The following is a 23,156-nucleotide window of genomic DNA, read 5'->3' as shown; positions in this document are numbered from 1 at the left end:
TGATGCTCTCATTTGATCACCAGCCAAGGACATTATGATTTCAGTCCCGTTTCCACATGGAACAAACAGCCTCTGGACGCTTGAATCTATTGTAAGTGGAAGTGATGGGGCTGACCTGATTCAAAAGCCCAGACTATCCCCCCATCCACCCCTTGCTCGTGCTCCATGCTGCTCTCTAGAAGACCCTGGCACCGCCCCCATCCCCAGCTGATACCCCAGGAATGGCTCACACGCCAGGAGCCCAGCCAGATGGCCAGTCTGCATGGAGAGCCTGAAGCACCTGTGCTGGACTCTGCGGGGTGGTGGTGGGGGGGGAGGATGCATTTCCAGCCTCTGCACCCGCTTCTTCCTCCTTCCCTGACTGCCTGATTCACCCCAGGCTGACGGCACCTGTGATATGGTGGATCTTCCACCACAAGACCTTTGTGTTCAGAAAAGTCTGGTGCACGATCAGAATCAGAATCACAAAGGCTGTTGGGGCAGGAGGGAGGGCTGGGAGGGCTGGGAGTGGGGTGACAGAGGTGGGGACAGGCCGGCCTCTGCCCGCATGGTCAGGTCACCCCTCCCCCTCCCCCAGCCTGGAACAACGTGTCTCCTGTCACAGCTGGCTGGGACACCGCATGCATCTCTGCCTTGATTTTTCCAACCGCTTGTATAGGGACGTGAACGCGGGCTGCTCCAGGCGCGCCCCCCAGCCCACCCCTTTTCCCGGCAAGCCAAGCAGCTTCCCCCTTGGGGTCGGGGGCGGGCGCTGTTCCTTCCTCGATGCTCTATTGCTCTTGTCGCCCAAGAAACGCATCTATAATTTCGGTAATTATGACACTTAATTTGGTGATTACACACACACACACACACACACACACACACACACACACACACACACACACAGAATCCACTCGAATGCGCAAGGAACGGTCCATCCAGCTGTAAAACCCTGTTTTCTGCACCCCACCCCCTTACGCTCCCCCTCCCCGCCTCCCAGGCGGCAGGGGCAGGGGGGTGGGGGATGGGGGCTATGTCCCTGTCACTCACCACCACTAGTTTTCTGAGTGGCCGCTGTCCAAATGCTGCCCCACCCCCACCCCCACCCCATGCCCCATGCCCCGGGGGCTGCTTTCAGAAACTCGGTGTTTATTTGCAGAGAGCGGAGGAAAAGGCTGATTCATCGCCGAAGGAGGAATTCCTTCAAGGAACGCAACCCACCAGACCAGACGTTTCAGGAGAAGCCTCGTGGCCGGGTTCCATCACCCCGCCCAGGGAGCTTGTTAAAGAAGGGGGACTCCTGGGCGCACTCATCAGGCTGCTTAACGAGCAACCCCCCCACCCCACCCCTGTGATTCATTTCCAGCCTGCAGTTGGGGCGCCCCTGGGGGCGGGGCGGGGAGGACGCCCACGCAGCAGCCCTCAGTGCAGGGTCGGGAGGGGGGTGGGGGGCTGTCGCCCTGAGTCACCGCCCTCCCCACGAGGCTTTGATCCTCCTGCACGCCCCTCTGCTTCATCTGGAAATGACAAATTAGGAAATGAGGTGCAATTAAGCTTTTCACGAGGCGCTTCGTCAGCCGGCCGCCTCGTGCGCCTCCCGGGCCGCCTTTGTGTCCCTGGGTACCAACCAGGAGAGCGGCAGAGGCTCCCCGGGGTGGGGGTGTGGGGGAGGCTGGAGGATGACAGCGCGGGGGGCCTCGCACATTCCGCCTGCCAACCCGGAAACGAAACCGGCCCGGCGAGTCCCGCCGCCTCCGCCGCCGCCGCCCGCAGCGCTCCGGCTGCAGCTGCGCGGGGGTTTTACTGGGTTTCCGTGGGACCCGGGCAGGTTAGCCCAGCTCCGCCCGCACTCGGGTTCTGAATGCAGCTTCCCCTCCCGGGCCCCGCCCCAGCCGAGGAGGTCGGGGTTTGGAGGAGGGGCCTGGGAGTGTGGGGCTCGCCCACCCCTGGCACCACCCCGCACTGTCGGGGAACGCTGGAGGGAAGTCAGCTGGAGCCCGCACTAGGCGTCCTGTGCAACCTTAGGGCTGCAGCAGCTGTCCCCGTGAGGGAAACGACCGAATGGGAGATGTTCCTTCCAAAGAAGCTGTCCAGGGATCCTGACGAGGCCTCCAAGGGCGGAAGCACTTAGCCTTGCAGGTACAAGGTCCCGAGTTCAATGCTGGACACCGCACGGCTCTGCCCAGGTGGCCCCCAGCACTGCCCGCAGCAAGGCTGCACCACAGGGTCAAGCACTGAGGCCTGGACGCATGCCCAGTGGAGGGAGGAGGACCCGGGGAGGCCCCGAGCACTGCTGGGGAACCCTACCACCACCAGCACCAGCCATCCCCCCCAAAGAAACACCACAACCGGATACTTAGCAATTCGCATTTGTTCTGCTCCTCAGTAGCAGAAGGACGTTCCAGAAAGCCAGGAAAGAGGCTGGACAGTAATGGTCCGGGCTGCTGGCTCCTGGGATTCAGTTATTCACTGCCAAGTGCTGTCCAGGGGCCCGCCAGGAAAGGAAGGGGGAAAGACTGGATTTGTGACCTTTGCCGCTGGCCCTGGGCTCAGCATTTCCCCGCCAAGGCCACGTTCAGGCTACCCAGGTGTGTTGTCTGAGCCCAATCTAGGGAGGGATGCATGCAGGGGCCACTTCCAACTCCAGCACAGCCCAGGGTGAACCACAAATTCCCAGGAGAGTTCTTGGGGAGGGGGGAAGCCAGCAGTATCTGCAGCAACCCCCACTCCCCCTCCACACACCTGTGACCATGCTGGAATACCATCAATTGGGCTGGCAGAGCCACTACCAGCAAGGGCATGTTGGCTGTAACCCAGCTCCCTGCTGGGACTCCCTCTGAAGGCACCCCCTGAGCTACACGCCAGCCAGCAGAGCCCCATTTACTAAGGAGATGGGGAACAGACCAAAGAAACAGGAGCTCAGACTTCCAGGAGGGAGAATGGGGGTCTTTGTAGATTCTCTCAGTGACTGCTCGATAAAGATGATGCATTCCCAGTACAAGAAATGCTGGTGTGGCCTGTGGCCTTGTTCTATGAACCAGCTGATACGTTCATTTTTGCTGCTCCCGAGAGCAGAGGCAGGAGGGCGGGTCTCACCCCTGCTGCACTCTCTGAATTCGAGAGGCATGGAAACTACCCGATTAATCATTCAAATTTGTGTCTAAGGAACCATGATGCTCAGTTATGAATTTCAAGCACTTTTAAAAACCACTCTGGGGAAAACCGTGAAACCTGGGATAGATATAAAATTAGCACACATTTCCCCCAAGTTGATTAAAAAGTCTGGAGTCAATAATGGGAGAGAATGCAGAGACTTCTGGAAATTATCTCATTGTCTTCAGGGAAGAGACAACGAAGAAAGGGAAATGCAGGTCTCAGCTTTGGTTTGGGTTTTTAAGTCAATTTTTAACTTACCTAAGTGGCAGGGGGTTGGGGTCACACCCAACAGTGCTACTCAGGGCTTACTCCTGGCTCTGTGCTCAGGGATCACTCCCAGCAAGCTCAGACCACCATATTCTGTGCCAAGACTCAAACCAGTATCAGCTGTGCGTAAGGCTAATGCCTTAACCCCTGTACTATCCTTCAAGCCTCTAGATTCCAGATTGAATGGGAAATATCTTTTCTGTTCTTGTTGTTGTTGTTTTGGGGACACACCCAGTGATGCTCAGAAATTACTCCTGGTTCTGCCCTCAGGAATCACTCCTGGTGGTGCTCAGGGGGCCATGAGATGCCTGGGATCAAACCCTGGTGGGTCGAGTGCAAGGCAAGCACCTTACCTTCTGTACCATCTCTCTGGCCCCATCTTTCCCCTTCTTGATCCTCAAGCAGAGCTGGTTGGTTCTCAAACAAAAGCCAGTCAACCATATCTAGCTCTGTTTCATTCTGATGCTGTGATAAACAGACTTGAGGGAAAGAAAAATACTGCAGAACCCAGGAACCCTTTATTTCCACATCTAAGAACCCTGGCCCAGTACGTGTCAGTGTTCCTGTCTGTGTTTTGGGTGGAAGTAGGTAAAAGTCGTAAAATACCATTTTGTTTCAAAAGAAGCAGTGAGATGCAACCATAGCGATGAGCTGCTCCATATACTGACTCCATTAGCGAACTGATCAATAGGTGTGGCCTGGAACCAGCTGGCGGGGAGAGTTTCTTCCTCGCTTGATAGTCAGTGGCACTAAGAGCCTAAAATGGGCCATTTCAGGAGTCTTTACACCATGGGAATGGGCAGGTTCTGTGATAAGTCATTTGCCTTTGGAGAGCTGGTTGGTATAGCCTGGCACGTCATCCTGCAGAGAGATGACATCACAGCCATCTGTGCTGGCCTGCTTCAGCCACCAGAACCAAATGCTGTGCACATTTGGTGGCTGGAACAGAGACCCATTTTCCTACAGTTCAGCAGACAAGAAGCTCAAAATCAAGGTGTCAACAGAGGCAATGTCTCCCGAGGCCTCTATCCCTGGCCACCCTCCCACTCATTTCTCCGGGGCCCTCTTCTCTGTGGGCACATATCCTGGATCTCTCTGATTTTTACAAGGATATCGTTCAAAATCTAAGAAGGTCCATCACAGGAGCTCATTTGAACTAAAACTTCTCCGGAAAGACCCTGTCTCCAAAGATAGTCACATCGTGATCTGTGTGTGTGTGTGTGTGTGTGTGTGTGTGTGTGTGCATGCGTGCGCGCGCACATTCATGCACACATGCACTTTTGGGCTTTAGGACTGAGTTTTAGGGGGACACAGTTAAGGTTCTCAACATGGCCTGGAAGAGCTTTGGTAAGATCCTGGAAGAGCCCTGCTCTGTTCTCCATGAGCAATATAAGTGTAGGAGTTTCAATCCACCCCTACGTCCTTCCCTAGCATGGTGGAGCCTGGGCAGGGAACATTCTATGGCTTAATGGGGTCTGTTAGCACCATCATTGTCAGGAAGCAGCTGTTTTCTCTCCCGTGGAGTCCTTGGGAAGCCTGGAAACCAGATCCTGCGTGGGTGACAACTTTGTTAAGCGGAAAAGATCAAGAAGGGCGGGTTGGTCATCAGACTGTTCCAAAGATGGAACCAGAATGAAATCCACTTTGAAAATGTCAGTTCAAGTCCTTCTCCGTGACCCGAGGAGCATTTGATGAGAACCATGACCTCTCACCACCCGCCATCGTGCCGGCTGAGAAACGGCCCAACTGCTACCAAAAAGAAAATGATGTCGCTGAATTTTCCCAGGTAGATGGGCCCGAGCTGACAACTCTGGGCCTTCTCAGAAGGGGGGCAGGAGATCCCCCCCAGCAGTCCACAGCTACATCCGACACCCCCCAACATGGAGACAGCCCTGCTCCACAACTGAACCCGCCGCCAAACCTCTCCACCTCCAGAGGTCTTCACATGGGCCTCGGCTGCGAGACATGCCTCTAAATCCCACAGAGCCATCAGCCCAGTGGGATCCCAGCAAATCTGATGGGAAAGTTGTGTAGTAACCCACCAGGCTCAAAGAATGAAAATAATCACCCAGAAGGCTCAAACAGCATCAACCAGCCCATAAATCCTCGGACAATGACCTTCAGTAACAGCACTGGGATATGGAGCAACTATCACAAAGTATCTCTCATGGATCTAGGGTTTTTTTCTTTTTTTTTTCTTTTTTTTTTTTTTTTGCTTTTTGGGTCACACCTGGTGATGCACAGGGCTTACTCCTGCCTCATGCACTCAGGAATTACTCCTGGCCGTGCTTGGGGGACCGTAGGGGATGCTGGGAATCAAATCTGGGTGGGCCACTTGCAAGGCAAACACCTTACTCTCTGTGCTATCACTCCAGCCCCTCTCATGGATCTAGGTTTTGATAATTACATTTGCCTTTGAGTTGTAACAAACAATATGAAGTAAATTTGTTTGTGCCTGCCAAGGCACATGGTGGGTAGGAAACTGGGGAGACTACTGGAGGGATGGGCACATTGGTGGTGGGATTGGTGCTGGAATATTGGATGCCTGAAACAACTGTATCAAGAATGACTTGGTAAACTATGGTGTTATAATAAATTTACATACACATACACACACACTCATACACCATGAGCTCTCACCACTTCCAGCTGGTAGGCATGTGACACCAATGGATAGAATCAGAAAGAAGCCCAGGACACGGTTGATGATTACAGAGTAGACACCATCTCTTACATAGGTGGAGTTCAGGGAACAAAGAGTCTTGGTCAGTGCTATAAGCCATCTTATACACATGCAAGGAGAAATTCTGAGCATGAACTTAACACTCCCCTGAGGACAAAGGAAAAAGGGCTCAGAGAAATGGCATGAGTGTCTTGATCAAACAATGCCTGCAGCCATAACACCCGGGCAAATAATGTGTGTTCGTGATGTTTGTTAATAATATATTCTTTGGGCAGTGGGGACTGGAGCAATAGTGCGGTGTGGGGGGCATTTGCTTTACAAGTGGCTGATCTGGTTTTGATCCCCAGCATCCCATATGTTCCTCTAAGCATCTCCAGGAGTGATCTCTGAGCTTAGAACCAGAAGTAAGCCCTGAACACTGCCAGGTGTGAAACAAAAACAAAAATTAAAACAAAACAAGGAAAAATAATATATTCGCTTTTCCATCCAGCCCAGTTTTCTCCCACTTACAGAGATCTGTGGATCCCCTCCCCCAATTTAGGGTCCCCTCCCCCCATGACCCTGCCTCCAGTGGAGAGCTCAGAGGGCCTCTGGCGGATACTGTGACCTCTGGGGCTTAGGGATATGTCTCAGAGGAACTTCAGGAAAATACTCCAGCTTTATTTATGCCAGGACTAAATATTTTTTTTCACAACATGAGAAGGGAATGAAATTAAGAGAGGGAAACACAAATTCAGGCATAAGTATAGTCTGACTATCTGACTCTACTTCCTGCACACCCTCTTCATCCCTTCAGCCAAGGACCCACCTGGGGACAGGAACCAGTCCCCACCCACATTTCTGTAGGTGGCATCTACTTATGGTCCCTGTGGGTCTTTCCCATTGGTTTCTGGGAGCTCAACTTGAGTGTCTTAAATGCTCACCCCAGTCCACTTGGGATCCACACATCTGCCTATCCCCTGCTCATGCTCTCTCTCTCTCTGGGGGTTCCTGGCTAGACCATAGATCTTTGCCTTCTCTGATCCATCTCGAGGGCTCTGAATCTCTTGGCTTCCAACACAGGTGCTGTTTCTCCTGGTTTCCACCTGTAGCACCTGGCAACTCTGGTAGAACCAGGGTCCCCATCTCTCTAAGTTATCTCTGGACATATTTGGGGTCACTGCCTGTGGGTTGGGGCATGGAAGCCGCCAACTTTGTCCTGAGAGACTTGGATGACTTCACACATGTCCAAACCAGGGGACTGTTTAATTGTAGGGGGTCTCAACATCAGCTGGGAGCCCTCCGGCCTTGGGGACTCGTGGCTGGACAGCCCTTCAGGGTGATTCAGGACACTCGGAGACTAGCACTCCTCTTCCCCTCCAGCTGGGGCTGGGCCTCACAGTTGCTGCAGCTCACGGCCCAGCCAGCAGCATCTCCAACATGTGATCATCTGTCACACAGCCATGCCGAGAACCTCAGCTCACTCTGTGATTAGTCCCAAACCAGCCACCTCACCCACCTAAGCGTGATCGAGTCAGGATTGAACTCTGGAAGAAACGAAGGGTTTATTTTTTATTATATGTGTGTGTGTGTGTGTGTATATTTTGCTTTTTGGGTCACACCTGGCGATGCACTGGGGTCACTCCTGGCTCTGCACTCCGGAATTACCCCTGGCAGTGCTCAGGGGACCATATGGGATGCTGGGAGTTGAACCCGGGTCGGCCACGTGCAAGGCAAATGCCCTACCCCCTGTGCTATCACTCCAGACCCTGAAGTTTTATTTTTTAACAGCAGCACAAATCCAAAATCCTGCAGAATATTTTGTTTTGTTTCATGTTTTGGGAACACTCAGCAGTGCTCAAGGCTTTCTCCTGGCTCTGTGCTCAGGGAACACTCCTGTGGGCTCAGGAAAGTGACAGGGATACCCAGGATCATACCTGGGTCAGTTGTGTGCCAGGCAAGCACACTTCCTGCTGTATGATCGATCACTCCAGCCCGTGTGTTCAAACATTTTGAACATTCCCAAATACTCAAAACGTCTTGGACCTGAAGACACAGCACAAGTATTAAGGTAAAAATAAAGAGGTGGAGGGGAGAGAGGGGGAAATCCTAATTAAAATAATGCTGTGAGCATCTTAATAGCGTGCCTGTGTCTACAGACGTGTGTATTTAAATTCCTGAATCTGTGTACTTAAGAGTCGAAACCTAAGAGCTGGCTTGTGTCAACCTTTGCTGACATTTGCTCAGGGATGGGTTGTGTGGTGAGGTGAGTTCAGAGGTTTCTCCTCAGAGCTAGAGAAAGTGGTGCATCACCTCCAGAGCCCTCTGGGGGAAAAGGAGGCCTTCCTCCTCTGAACAGAGTCCAAGAGAGACAGGACAGTGGGCAGGGCAGCTGCCTTGCACTCAGCTGACCAGGGATCGATTCCTGGCACACCCAATGGTCTGCCAGGAGTCATCCCTGAGCACAGAGCCAGGAGAAAGCTCTGAGCACCACCAGACAAGGCACAAGTCCCACCCCTACCCTGTCTAATAATAATAATAATAATAATAAAAACTTTTTCAAGTATGGTGGGACTTGGATGCAGTGCCTGAAAGGTCAAGGACACAGGCCGGCTTGAGAGTGACTTGGTGAGGACGCTCCCGGTGGCCTCCAAGGAGGATTGAAGCCCCCTTCCAGGACAGGATGGAAGGGACTAAGAGCACAGCTGGCACAGGAGGCTCCTTCCATCTGGGACCCACTCATCCGAGCCCTCAGGGCATACACAGATCAAGGGCACTCAGAGTGAGCCTCACAGAATTGGGGCAGGCTTGGGTGGTGGTTGGGAAAATTCAAAATAATGGGGGTGGGATTGGTATTGAAATATTGAATGTAATAAGTTATTCTGAACAACTTTATAACAATAAAACAAAATAAAAATAACAGTGAGTCTTATGCAAGCCTAGAGAGTAGGTAGGGATCCTGGTGTGGGGTGGAGGAGTTGAGGGGGCACAGAGACGAGGGTGAAAGTAGACTATGGACCAAACTGATGACCACTTACTACTTGTATTGCAAACCAAAACATCCAAAAAGAGAGAGTAAAAGGGAATGTGCGCCTGCCACAAGGGAGGGGGGGTCGGAGATGGGGAGAGGGAGGGGGTGGGGTCGGGGGAGGGATACTGGGAACATTGGTGGTGGAGAATGGGCACTGGTGGAGGGATGGGTACTCGATCATTGAATGACTAAAATGTAATCATGGAAGTTTGTAAGTCTATAACTGTATATCATGGTGATTCATTCACACACACACATACACACACACACACACACACACACACACACACTGAAATAAAAAAAAGAAAAGAATAATCTCGCTGTGAATGTTTCTTGTGTGTGTCTTGCTTTTTGTTTGGGTGCCACACCCAGCAATGCTCAAAGGTTACTTCTGGCTCTGCCCTCAGGAATCACTCCAGGTGGAGCTTGAGGTACACTGTGGGATGCCAGGGATCGAAGCCAGGTTGGCCAAGGACCAGGCAAACACCCTCCTGTCTCTCTGGCCCTTCCACATGCATGTTTCTGAGTCTCTCTCTCTCTACCTCCAAGGAGCGTCTCTGAAGACCCATGGCTGTGTGTCGTTCACATGGTAACCAAAACACTATGACATACGCACTCTAAAGGTGGTGAGGTCACAGAAGCCAAGCTTTAAAGTAAAGGAACCATGTGGGTCTCCTTTATTTTTAAAAGGAACTTCTGAGGAGAGCTTAGGACAATTTTTTCCCCTTGAGTACCCATTCCTAACGGTACTCAAACAAACAATAAGGTGTGACTGTAATGGCTGCACTGAGTTGTCTTTTGGACAGTGTTAGGAGAGACATAAAGAAGGTGGACCGAGAACTAAGGCAATTGCGATGCATCGACGAACTGAGCACGCGGTGTTTGTGTGACTTGTACATGCACCCCTATTGCTGCTGTGACCTGCACCCCTATCCTTATTGCCTCTGCTATTCGAAGAGATCGCGCGCCTGTGGCCTGTGCGATTTCTACCCCTGCTGCCTGTGTGATGTCAAGCTCTATTGCCTGCGACCGTCGCTCAGAAGTTTGGAGAGGAAAGCCATCAGAGCCATCGAGGATGAGAAGAGAGAGCTTGCCAAGTAACGTGGCCCATGACGGTTCTTTCTAGAGTGGGGGGCAGGGAAAGCAATGGGGGACCCCAGGTGCGTGAGCAAAGATAAGAAGGGCTCCTGATGAGAAGTCGGGTGGCTTAGCCGAGATCTCAGACGAGTTGATAGGTCCATGGTGGGAATTGTGATATTCTCCAAAGACAAGGTTATGATGGCGATAGGCAAGGTAGTGGCTGGCGTATGGCAGGAGTTGCCATCGGGATGGATACAGTGCTTTAATGAGGGGAAGAAAGAGGGGCTGTCATTAAAAAGCGATTGGAAGCAGCAAACGAAACATTTTTTCTGGTTATGAGTAAAGTGATTCAAGTATATTTGGACTTACAGTAATGACTACAACAGGAGTAATAATAATTGATCAAATCCTTAATGTTTGCCAGAGGCTCTCGGAGCATGGGAGCAAATTGAACAATAGAGACATTTCCTTGGGCTTGCAGGAAAATCTTTCTCTGACTCCCCAGCTCCACACAGAAAGACTGAAAACTCCTCTGGAGTTGGCTCTCTCATGGTGTCTTTCCTGTCCAACTCGCGTAACTGTTGTGTTAATCATCTTAGCTCAGGGGGCCACGTTCTCCAGAGTTGAGTGGGACTGAACTGAATCAGGGCATTTTAAGTGACACCTGAAATTTTTATTACACTTTTGTAAGAAAGCTTTCCTTTTTATCTACCTACACCCTATAGTTGGTTATCACTGATGAAAAACATGTATCTCCTGGTTATAATATAGATGATTATATAGATGATTATGTGTCATATAAATGATACACATAGGTAATCAAGTGATTACATGTACAATTACAAATATATGATGCAATTAATATAATTTTAAATTCTACATGTTATATGTGATCATATAAATGATTGTGTGTACAATTATAATCCTATACATGTTTAATATATAGATCTATGAACATTTTTACATTCTATTTTAAATATTTAATATCAAACTGTAATCACTTAGAAGCAGGTGGTCTTCAGACCACCATGTTGCTTTTTCATTTCTTTGCCTTAGAGCAGACCCTTGAAATAGCTTTCAGACACATCCTACAATTGTGAGCAGTGACTGAACACTGTAACTAAAACTATAACACTTAAATAATTTTTAAGGACAGTGTCAGGAATCGGGGCTGGAGCAATAGTACAGTGGGTAGGGCATTTGCCTTGCACGCGGCCAACCCAGGTTCGATTCCCAGCATCCCATATGGTCCTCTGAGCACCGCCAGGGGTGATTCCTGAGTGCAGAGCCAGGAGTAACCCCTGTGCATTGCCAGATGTGACCCAAAAAGCAAAAAAAAATAAAAGTGTCAGGAAGAACAAAAATAAAATAATTTATGATACATCTATACATTGGAATGATATATGAATTATAATTCATATATAAAAGATGGATGATTCATTTCACATACTGATATAGTAAGCAAATGCAGAGATACAAAACAATTTTTTATTTTTAAAATAATTTTCTCCTTTGTGGAGTTTGGGTCACGCAGCTGTGCTCAGGGCTCACACCTGACTCTGTGCTCAGTCATCATTCCTTGTGGGACTTGGGGTCCATATGCTGTTCCAGGGGACCAAATCCAGTTCAGTTGTATGCAAGGCAAGTTTTCTACCTGCTGTATTGTCTCTCCTGCCCCATAATCTATATTTTTAAAGCTTTTTAAGCTGAAAAAAAATTTTTTTTTTGCTTTTTGGGTCACACCTTGCAATGCACAGGGGTTACTCCTGGCTCTACACTCAGGAATTACCCCTGGCTGCGCTCAGGGGACCATATGGGATGCTGGGATTCGAACCCGGATCGGCCTCGTGCAAGGCAAACGCCCTACCCGCTGTGCTATCGCTCCAGCCCCTAAGCTGAAAAAATTTTGACATAAAACATTATATAATTTTAAGGTGTTCCACAGGTCCATTTGAATTGTTTAAATCTTGTTGCCATTTTAGTGATAATTCACAATGATTATGTTACACAACTACCATTTCTATGTAGTAGTGGTTAGAATCACCAAGTTTTAGTCTCAGCCCTTTTGAAAGTTGTAAGAAAACATGTTGATCTAATTCACTGTATTGTTCATTTGATTTCTTGAACTTGCTTATTTCCCGTTGCTGCTGTAAGAACTTCCAACCTCCTCTGTCTTTCCCCAGTTCGATGAATAGATGCACAGGTAGGTAGAGAGGGTCATCAACTCAGATCGATGGAGAGAGACAGAGACAGGCAGGGACCCTTGACAACTGTGACAGTGATGTTTGAATGGGAAAGGCAACAGAGGGTTTCATTGTCTAGGTCATCAGCCAGCAGGCTGGGAACGCACCACCCTCCTTTATCTGTGCTAGGACCTGCCCCTTTGAACCAACTGTTGTTTCTACCCTTACCTCATTGTTACACTGATGGACACTGTGTCAGGGGTCGGGTTTTTATTTGTTTGGTTTTTGGTTTGGTTTGGTTTGGTTTTAGAATATTTGTCTGAATGAAGGGAATGCCAGTAGCATTCTCAGGGGAGCAGATGGCCCAGTAGCACAGTGGGGACAAAGGCTGGGCACAGGGTGTCTGAGCCTTCAAAGGCAGGGGATGTGTGGACACTGACTGCCTCTGCAAGTCCTCCCACCTCTGTGTCCTGGCCCTCCCCAATTCCACGTGAGCTGGCCTCTGCTTTCTGCCCGTTGACCGGCCTTAGCGCACGGTACTCCTGTCTTCACATTGAGTCTGTCTGTTACCCAGGAGGGAACGCTTCCTTGCTTTTGGATTGTGATACTTGTCCTGGGAGTGGTGGGGGTGTTGGCTCATTATTTTTTTCCCTCTGTGCAAGCAGCAGTCAGCTGAGCTCGTGACATCTTTACACAAATTCCTGGACCTCAGCGCTCCATGTCATTTCAGAAACCACCTCATCGTTGTCCTCTTGCATCTCTTCCCAGACACCCGTCTCCCTGTGAACCTTCTATGCTATTTGACCACTTGACATTTTACCAGACTGAAGGGCAAACCCTTTTATATTCTATTTTCTTGAATATGAAAACACAAAACCCTGATCCAGTCCTGATCCCAGAGGGCTCCCACAGCTAATATTTCTTCCCTTCAGTGAAATGCCATTTTATTTATTTATTTATTTTTCTTATCTCTCCCGTCAACTCTCAATCCGTGACTAAACAGATCTGGATATGTCCTGTTGATTGAGTTTTCCCTTTGAAACGATCTTCAGGTGTGAGAACTTGCTCCGGACCTTTTGAGGTTATACAGCTTAAAGGGCGCGCCATGACCCCTCTGCAAACTGAGCTGTGCCCTTTCACACGCTCCTAGGTGACCAGCAGCCCCTCGGTCAAAGAGAACCTAAGAATCTCGTTGAGTGGTTGCCATGGGCTCAACAAAACTTTACCTGTACGAGGATCCTTTAATAATAGCAAGAAGGCTTGGCTAACAGTTTGGTTGCCTGTATACACTTCTTGAACATTCCTAACATACAATGTGCCATTTCATCCATGCCTGTCTATGAGTATGTACTTATATGCCTAAGTTTCATGGGATGTTTTAGACTGGACATCCTAGAAGGTCTGATCCACTTTTCATTTCTACCTGAAAGTACTCCTAAGGTCCCTTTAGCAGTATCTGCTTTAGGAGAGATTCAAGTAGTTATGTGTTTTTTTAGTTTTTTTGTTTTTTTGTTTTTTGCTTTTTGGGTCACACCCAGCAATGCTCAGGGGTCACTCCTGGCTCATGCACTCAGGAATCACCCCTGGTGGTGCTCAGGGGACCATATGGGATGCTGGGATTTGAACCTGGGTCGGCCGCGTGCAAGGCAAACACCCTACCCGCTGTGCTATTGCTCCAGCCCTGTACTTACGTTTCTTTAATGTCTCTGATTTTCCTTTTCCTCTCCCCAAATTACTCAGAGAGACTCCATCATTAGCAGGATCCCTGAATCTTCCCTCTCCTTTGCTTGGCTTGCCTCAACCTCAGGTGATTGATCTGGGTTTTCTGGGTAAGAATCCATGCCCTTGTGGGGCCTGAGTGATGAGTGATGGTACAGTGGAGAGGATGTTTGCCTTGCACGTGGCCAACCCAGGTTCAAGCCCAGCATTCCATATGGTCTCTGAGCCCGCCAAGAATGGTCCCTAAATGAAGAATCAGGAGTTAATCCCTGAGCATCACTTAACAAAACAAAAAAGAATCCATGCCACCAGCCTAACATAAGCAGCGCAGGACTCACACCACCTCATCTGGGCCTAGGTTTCTAGTTAAAGGAGGAAAATCGTCCCAAGTCACACAAGTTCTGCCTCTGGGAGTTGATTATCTAGTGAGTTCACATTTCTTTGGGGTCTCTGACCCCTGGTACAAGTCAGATTTGTAGCTTGGAGGTCATGGGGACACAATGAGCTCACACACTGCAGCTCTTACTGGCACCCAAGAACTCGTCCTGAGACTCCTTCTCACCCAAGTTTCTGTAAGTGGCTGCAACTCAAAGAGAAGTTTCCTTGTAAAGCCCCTCTCTCTGACCCTGGAGGGGCACCATCTTCTTCAAACGTCTCCTATCTGCCCTCCTCTCTTGGCCAAAGTGTCTTTGTGCCCCAAGTGTGTGCCTTTCACAGACTTCTTAACCCATCAAGGCTGCGTGCTGCCAGCCTTCATCATGAGATTCCTCACTGCTGGTTCTGGGTTGCCCACCCAGGTCCACATCACCAGGGAAAGCATTGCCATTCCTCATCCTGAACTCATACAATGCCTGAACCCAGATGTCTGAACACTCAAAGCTGGAAGCTTGAACCCTGTGGGAAGGGGGAGTGGCTTCCCCTCTAAGAGGAAAGCTCCTCAGTTTTCCACGGTGTCTGTAGATGGAGGAAGATGGACCCGCATGGGGAGGGGTCCTCCCATCACAATATCCCCATCACCAAAGGTGGAGGTGCCTGGTCACCCCCAGACTGTGGGGAAGGAGCCATGTCCATCTAGACCAAACAACTGTTCACTACCAAGCTTGACCTTGTTGGGTGGTATGGGACTTGGGGCTTTTGGTCACTAGGAGTCTCAGATTGGGTGGTATGTGGGGGGGAGGAGTGTCCTAATAAGGGATCTTTCCTTTAATAAGGCTCTGTATGCTCCTTAAATATTTGGTACTTAATATCTTATAAGATATCAAATATTATTTGGTGTAATTATTGAAGGGCTGGAGCAATAGCGTAGCGGGTAGAGCATTTGCCTTGCACACGGCCAACCCGGGTTCAATTCCTTCGTCCCTCTCAGAGAGCCCAGCAAGCTACTGAGAGTATCCTGCCCGCACGGCAGAGCCTGGCAAACTACCCGTGGCGTATTCAATGTGCCAAATACACTAATACTAAGTCTCACAATGGTGACGTTACTGGTGTCCCCTCAAGCAAATCGATGAGCAACAAACAACAGTGCTACAGTGCATGCTCCTTAGATAAACTTGTAACAGCTTGACCACGTAGATGACCAGGCAGAGCAGACTGATGTTCTGCGCATGGGGAGCTTCGGCATCTCCTGGTCCTGGAGTGGGTAAGGCGCTCGCCTTGCATGTAGCCAACTCCAGTTTGATCCCCAGCACCATATAAGCTTCCCCACACCCTGCCAGGAGCTTGGAATCAACTCACCTACCCATCAGCATAGAGGTTCGCTGAGCTTGGCCCTGCTTGCTGCATTTGTTAGAAATGCAAATTCTCAGCTCCCCCTGAGTCCTGCTGTCCAGCAAACTTGGGATGCCACCAGGCCATGGGTGTTTTAACCAGCCCCACCAGTCAGGGGCAGACAAGGCAGGAAGCCAAGGACAGAGGGAGAAGGCAGAGGATGGGAAGGACATGTGACGGAGGAGGACTTGTATTCAGTGCACCTTTGGAAGGTGCCGGAAGGCAGAGGACAGGATGGCCTCTGCTGTGCCGGAGGAAACCCTGCCTTTTTCTGCTCCTGGACAATAGTGGCACAGTGGCCATCTGCCTCTCGTGACCCTTGGCTGCGCTGGACCTGAGTAATATCGTTGGGAAGACAGCTGAAGTGCATCCCTCCCTGTGGGCGGGGCTTTACCTTTGAGGGCATGAGTGTATTTGCAGGGGCAACCCCAGCTTTAACCGGGCAAGGAGTGAGTCAGACAATTGCCTTGCATGCAACTGACTCCAAGTCGATCCTCAGCACAGCACATGGTCCCCCCCCAAGAACCACCGGGAGTGACCCCTTAGCACAGAGCCCCAGAGGGCAAACAAGGCAGCAGGGTTTGGTTGCCTCCGCCAGTGAACAAAGGACAGAACAACCAGGACAGAGACGTGCTCCCTCCCTTTGGGGTCCGAGACAGCCTCAGCAGACACCAGGTCCACCCAAGGCAAGAGTCAAGAAACAAGTTCATACCCGGGTGGGAGGCCCCAGAGGAGGCTCTATCCATTCTCCTACACCCAGCATGCCTGCTGAGAACCCTGACAGGCAGAAGGAATCAGAAGGGGAGCGGGCCGAGAAATTTCCTGAAGAGTCACACAAGGTGAACGTACATGGCAGCCACGGGCCAGGGGCTGGGGTAGACGGAGGAGAGGAGGAGGGAATTCAGGCTGGAAACGCAGGAAGCTGGACCCTGGGTTAAGAGATGCAGACAGGGGGCTGGAGTGATAGCACAGCGGGTAGGGTGTTTGCCTTGCACGCGGCCGACCCAGGTTCAAATCCCAGCATCCCATATGGTCCCCTGAGCACCACCAGGGGTGATTCCTGAGTGCATGAGCCAGGAGTGACCCCTGTGCATCGCCGGGTGTGACCCAAACAGCAAAAAAAAAAAGATGTGCAGACGGAGCGGCGAGCCTGCTGACTCCCAGCTCTGCCTTCCTCCTCCCAAGCCGGCACCACCTCCCTTGAGATGCTCCATCTTCAAGGCAGACCTGAGGCCACTCCTCCTCCTGGGGGAGCCGGAACTCTCAGCCGCCTCTCACCCACGGCCCAGGAAGGGCTTGATAATGGGAAGAGGGTTCCCCCATTCTGCTCCATGCTTCACTCATGGCCTTGGGACTTCAAGGCAGACAGGCACCAATGCATCTTTGTGAGCTGTTCTTTACATTTCCAAGAAATGAGCGATGCCTTTTTTCTTTTCTTTTTTCTTTTTGGGTCACACCTGGCAATGCGCTGGGGTTACTCCTGGCTCATGCCCTTAGGATTTTCTCCTGGAGATGCTAAGGGGACTGTATGGGATGCTGGGAATTGAACCCAGGTCTGCATGTACAAGGCAAATGCCTACCCCCTGTGCTATCGCTCCAGCCTCGGGATGCCTTTTTTTTTTTCCTCCTCAAGATAAAGACTTGAAAGAAAATCCAATCCTCTTCCTTTCTCCTTACTCTGACCTGTGGGGGTGCCTGGACATAGCCAGGGCATGAGGATGTTAGTGCCCCATGCCACGTCTGGTCCCTTGGTACGCAGAGGGGAAATGGAACGAAGGGAATATGACTGGCCTCTAGACACCTGGCACAGGCGTTTCTCTTGGCGTCTCCAAAGCTCCTCTTTAAGCAGCCTCTGTGGTGCTGGTGCGTGTCCCCGTTGCAAGGGCACACGCTATTGTTAAACCAAGCATGTGAGGGAGGAGACACAGATTTGGGGGTGTCTAGGCAGCACCGTTTCATAAGAACACCGAGAACTGCATCCACAGATGTATGGAAATAACACAGGCACACCCCACACAGAAGGAAGTCTGCAAGCAAGAGTCTGGCTGCTTAAAAAAAGATTCTCTCTTCTGGCGTATCCATATTTCCAGAGTTTTCTACAGGGAACGTGTATGCCTTATGTAACAAAAAAGAAGTGTGGCAACAGCATTCAGCACAGAGCATTCAGAATGCAGCTGAGCGCCTCATCCTAGACTCCTCAGAGGGGAAGAGGTTCTAGAAGGAACACACTCCAAAGGCTCCTGTTAGAAGCTGAGATGTAGGAATATTTGTCAGGCATGTCTCTGAAGCACAGACTTTTTTCTTTTTAATGTTAAGAGATTTAAAAAAGAAAAATTGGAGGGGAAGCAGAGAGAGAATGCGGCAGGCAGGACACGTGCCTTGCACACGGCCGACTCGGGTTCAATTCAGGACATCCCATATGGTCCCCAGGAGTGATTACTGAGGGCACAGCCAGGAGCAAGCCCTAAGTACTGCTGGGTGTGACCCGGAATAAAAACAGATTTATTTACAAAGTTATTTACAATAGAGTTTCAGTCATACATGTTTAAGAGACTTTTTAAAAAGACCGTTTCAGAGCATTAGGCTCTCGTTGGGAGGATCCATGAAAAAAAAAAAGAAAAGAAAAGAAAAAATTAAATGCTGAGCAAAGGTCCAGAGCTTGCAGGGTAATTCTGAAGATGAAAAGAATGCTGGGCCAGAGGGAAAAGTGGATAGGACGCTTGCCATGCTGTTCGATCTCTGACACTGCACAGGGTCCCCTGAGCACTGCCAAGAGTGACCCCTGAGCACTGAGTCAGGAATCTGGGTGTGACCACCTAACCTAACCACCACAACAATAATGCTTTTAATGATGCTTTCCAGGACACAATTAAAAGAGCAGGAAAAGGAAACACCTCAAAAAACCCTGCCCCTCAGTGCACACACACTAACCCTCTCATTCATGCGTGCACGCCTCCCACCACCCTCGGGAGCCCGCTACGACCATGCTCCCACTTTTTACGGGGAAGGACACTAAGCACCCAGCATGGCAGGGCCACCCTCTCAGTCCCAGGCTTCTAGGTGCAGAGTCTGGTTTGCTAGCATTGCTTTCCTGCCCTCCCACGGGCCACCAGGAATTGCCTTCGCTGTCCCTGTTACCAGTTGGGGCTGTGCAGGGCCCACCCAGCAGCCTAGACACGCCCCCCCCCCCATACTGTGCCTGGGGCCACCGTGGCATTGGGTCATTAGCTAGAGGAAGGCAGAGGTGACAGGCAGGGAGCTGTGGCTGCTACCAAGTTGCTGGCACTGGAGGGCATGGCAGCTAATGCCATTGATGCCAGTGGTGGACAGAAGTGGCCTGTAGGACCAGGTGCCGCCCTCCTGTTCGACTGTCCCTAGTGGGCGGGATCTGCATGGCCTGGCAGCAGCAGATGGGCCCTGAGGGGTCTGTGCCGCAGGGAGGTCTCAAGGCTTATGTTGTATGGATGGAACTTTGAGCTTCAGGCTGTGTGACAAGCATGTGGCCAGGCCTGCCCCAAGGATCAGCAAAGCTGGGTTCTGAAGTGGACAGCTAGCTGCAAAATGCTTGGTTTGGGCCCAAGAGCTAGTCTGTGCAGGAGTGGGGGGGTGGCCACTTGTCTGGCAGTAGCCGACCCCAGTTCCGTCCTCAGCACCACACAGTCCCCTGAGCATCACTGGGCACAAGCCCTAAAGGCCCCTGGAACGAGGCCTGCATTGAGCTGCTGCTGCAGCGGCAGAGAAATCACCGGAAGGGACCCCTCAGTGCCCTGAGCACCACTTGGAAGTACTCCCCACAAAATGCACGTTTCACAAAGATCTGATTAGTCCCCTCCTCAGCCACTCCGTTTACCAGAAGCTCTGTGACTCCTAGTAAGCAAGATCTTGGTTGCAATTAAGCAGGAGGTGATAATGTAATGATGCACCCAGCCCGGAGCTGAGCAAACTTCATAATTTCACCTCCTCCTCCCATAGCTCCATGAAGGGTAAGTTTTGTTCTGTTTCACAGATGAAAAAACTAAGGTACGGGGAGGTTAAGGAACGTGCCCATTGCTGGGAGATGCTAAGGTCTAACAGTCAGTGAGCAATCTAGAAAGAGCGCGAGTGCACGCGCGCGCGCGCGCGCGCACACACACACACACACACACACACACTCCTCTGTTGGTAAAAGTGGTTTACCTACAGGGAAAAGATGGCTACACAAAGTACTGCCATTTCCTTTTCCCCTTAACTTTATACACTTATGCAATGTTTGACTTTTCACAAGGACAAGCTTTTGTTTTTTCTCCTTTAAAAAAAAAAGCAGGGGCTGGAGAGATAGCACAGCGGGTAGGGCGTTTGCCTTGCACGCGGCCGACCCAGGTTCAAATCCCAGCATCCCATATGGTCCCCTGAGCACGGCCAGGGGTAATTCCTGAGTGCAGAGCCAGGAGTAACCCCTGTGCATCGCCAGGTGTGACCCAAAAAGCAAAAAAATATATATAAAAAATAAAAAAAAAAAAAGCAGAAGGGGGTGTCGGCTGTGGAGCGATAGTACAGCAAAGAGGACATTTGTCTTGCAAGTGGCTGACCTGGGTTCAATCCCCGGCATCCCATATGGTCCCCCAAGCACCACCAGAAGTAACTTCTGACTGTAGAGTCAAGAGTAAACCCTGAGGGGCTGGAGTGATAGCACAGTGGGTAGGGCATTTGCCTTGCACGCGGCTGACCCGGGTTCAATTCCCAGCATTCCATATGGTCCCCTGAGTACCGCCAGGAGTGATTCCTGAGTGCAGAGCCAGGAGTGACCCCTGAGCATTGCCTGGTGTGACCTGAAAAGCAAAAAAGAGTAAACCCTGAGCATCGCTGGGTGTGACCCAAAAAAAAAAAAAACTAAATAAATAAAATTGTAAAAAGGCGGCGGTGCAGAAAAATAATACAGCAGGTAGGATGCTTCTCTTGCACACTGCCCACCCTTGTTTAATCTCTGGCCTCTCATACAGTTCCTTGAGTGATTTCTGTGTGCAGTCAGGAATAACCCCTGAGCATTGCCAGTGTGGCCCAATAAAGAAGAAAAAAATGCAAAAAAATTTTAAGTGGGGCCTGGAGAGATAGTACAGCAGGCAGAATGCTTGCCTTGCACAGAGTTGACCTGAGTTTGATCCCCGGCATCCCTTATGCTCTCCCCAGTCCCGCCAGGAGTGATCCCTGCATTCAGAGACAGGAGGGAGCCCTGAGCATGGTAGGGTGCGACCCGCCCCCCCAAACAGGGGCAAAAGATGAAAGAGAGAGCACTTGCCTTGCATGTGGCCAATCCGGGTTCCACCCCCAGCACCACACAAGGTCCTCTGACCACTGCCAGGAGTGATCCCTGAGTGTGGAACCAAGAGGAAGCCCGAGCAACTAAGAGTTTGACCCCCAAATGCAAACGGGGTGGGGGGGGCGGAGAGAGAGCCCAGTGGGCAGCGTGCTGGCCTTGCACCTGGCCAACCCAGCACTACTGGAACAGTCCACCAGCATTGAGCCAGGAGTGAGCCGTGAGCACCATCAGTGTGCACACCACCCCACCCAACTCCAGATCCATACAACAGTGAGGAGGAGGAGGAGGAGGAGGAAGAGGAGGACGAGGAGGAGGAGGAGGAGGAGGGAGGACGACAGAGATCCGGGGCTGCCCGCTGAGTCCCTCCCTCCCCGCTTCTTCTCTCCCCGCCCTCGCAGGCTGAGAAGAACCACGAACCGGATCCTGGCCTCCTCTTGCTGTAGTAGTAATATTTTAGGATCGGTGAACGTGTGCGGCTTCGAGCCCGACCAAGTGAAGGTGCGCGTGAAGGACGGGAAGGTGTGCGTGTCGGCCGAGCGGGAGAACAGGTACGACTGCCTCGGCTCCAAGAAGTACAGCTACATGAACATCTGCAAGGAGTTCAGCCTGCCGCCGTGCGTGGACGAGAAGGACGTGACGTATTCGTACGGGGTGGGCAGCTGCGTCAAGATCGAGTCTCCCTGCTACCCGTGCACCTCTCCCTGCTCCCCCTGCGCGCCCTGCAGCCCGTGCAACCCCTGCGGCCCGTGCGCCCCCTGCTCGCCCTGCAGCCCCTGCTCGCCCTGCAGCCCCTGCAGCCCGTGCCCGCCCTGCAGCCCCTGCTCCCCGTGCAACCCCTGCAGCCCGCTCTGCGACCCCTGCAGCCCCTGCTACCCGTGCAGTAGCCGATTCTCCTGTAGAAAGGTGGTTCTGTAAACAGCGCGGGCAGCCGGGACTTAGTCACTTAGTCGAAGCCGTCTCGCCGGCCAAGCAGCTCCTGTAGGGTTTCTCTCCCCTGCCGCGGCCCATGTTCCTCTCCGGGAGATAGGCAACGAAATACACAACTGCATCCACGCGTGCGTGTCAGACCCATTTGTCCGCCCGCCCTCGCGGCCCTGCCCGAGCGCACGGGACCAGCGACCGGCCCGGACGCGGAGAGGAGGTGGTGGTGGAGGGGTCTGCCCCCGCTCCGTCCTGCTGTCCTCCCCCGGACCCAGCCCCTGCCCCAATGCCCGGCATGAGCACCCCATGAACACTTTTTTTCCCCTAGACGCTGCGCTGAAAGGCCCTCGTGCAGAAACGCTTCCTCTAGACGCTTGCAATGGGGAGCACTGGCTAGAGAGATTCCCCAAGGTGCAGGTGCTTCCTTAGGGGGGTGGTGATCAAGCACAAAAGCACAGGTGCGGGGCGGCCTGTTCACAGGGCCAGGGTGGGGCCGCACAGCTGGTGGCCGAAGGGATGGAAATGAACCAGGTCTGGTTGGGGGGTCATTTCTCACCTCCTTAGGATTTTCTTTTCTTTTTTAAAATGTATGTGTGGGTATATATTGGTTTCAGGGCCACAACGGCAGTGCTCAGGGATTGCTCCTGACTGTTGCTCAGGGATCACTCCTGGTGGGACCAGTTTCAATGCCAGAGATTGAATCCGGGTCAGCCACATGCAAGGCAAGAGCTGTCTCTCCTAGACTCTCGCCCCCCCTCCTCCTTGGGACTTCAACTCTGGACTGTTCTGGAGAGGAAAAGCCCAGCTTTGGGCCCCACGTAGCATAGAACAGCGGAGCTGAGAACAGTCTCAGACAGAGCCAAGGATGAGAGAGAGGAGACGGAGAGGATGGAGAGGACTCAGCAGCGAGGGACCTGATGGTCTCACCCTCTTCCATCCCCTCCCCACACACACACTTAAAGGAAACGACCTCACGAAGCACAAGAATCTCCCTCACGGCACAGCAACGTGAGTGGAGACGTGGTCCACAGCCTCAGCTGTCTGTGAGAGCAGCGTTATAACTACAGATGCCAGCTCTGCAGAGAGAGTGCA

General features: G+C 51.5%; 1 protein-coding gene across 1 annotated transcript; it reads left to right on the top strand.

The window, feature by feature from the left end:
• Nucleotides 1–9,875: 9,875 nt before the first annotated feature.
• ODF1 (outer dense fiber of sperm tails 1) lies at nucleotides 9,876–22,058 on the top strand. The gene is made up of 3 exons (XM_004607687.2): nucleotides 9,876–10,195; nucleotides 21,542–21,922; nucleotides 22,007–22,058. The coding sequence occupies exons 1-3, from the start codon at nucleotides 9,876–9,878 to the stop codon at nucleotides 22,056–22,058; spliced, it is 753 nt and encodes a 250-aa protein (XP_004607744.1).
• Nucleotides 22,059–23,156: the final 1,098 nt, after the last annotated feature.

The sequence above is a fragment of the Sorex araneus genome, chromosome 2, assembly GCF_027595985.1.
Source record: "Sorex araneus isolate mSorAra2 chromosome 2, mSorAra2.pri, whole genome shotgun sequence".
NCBI lineage: Eukaryota > Metazoa > Chordata > Mammalia > Eulipotyphla > Soricidae > Sorex > Sorex araneus.
Note: the sequence above shows the minus strand (reverse complement) of the source record. Positions and strands in the feature narration are given on the sequence as shown.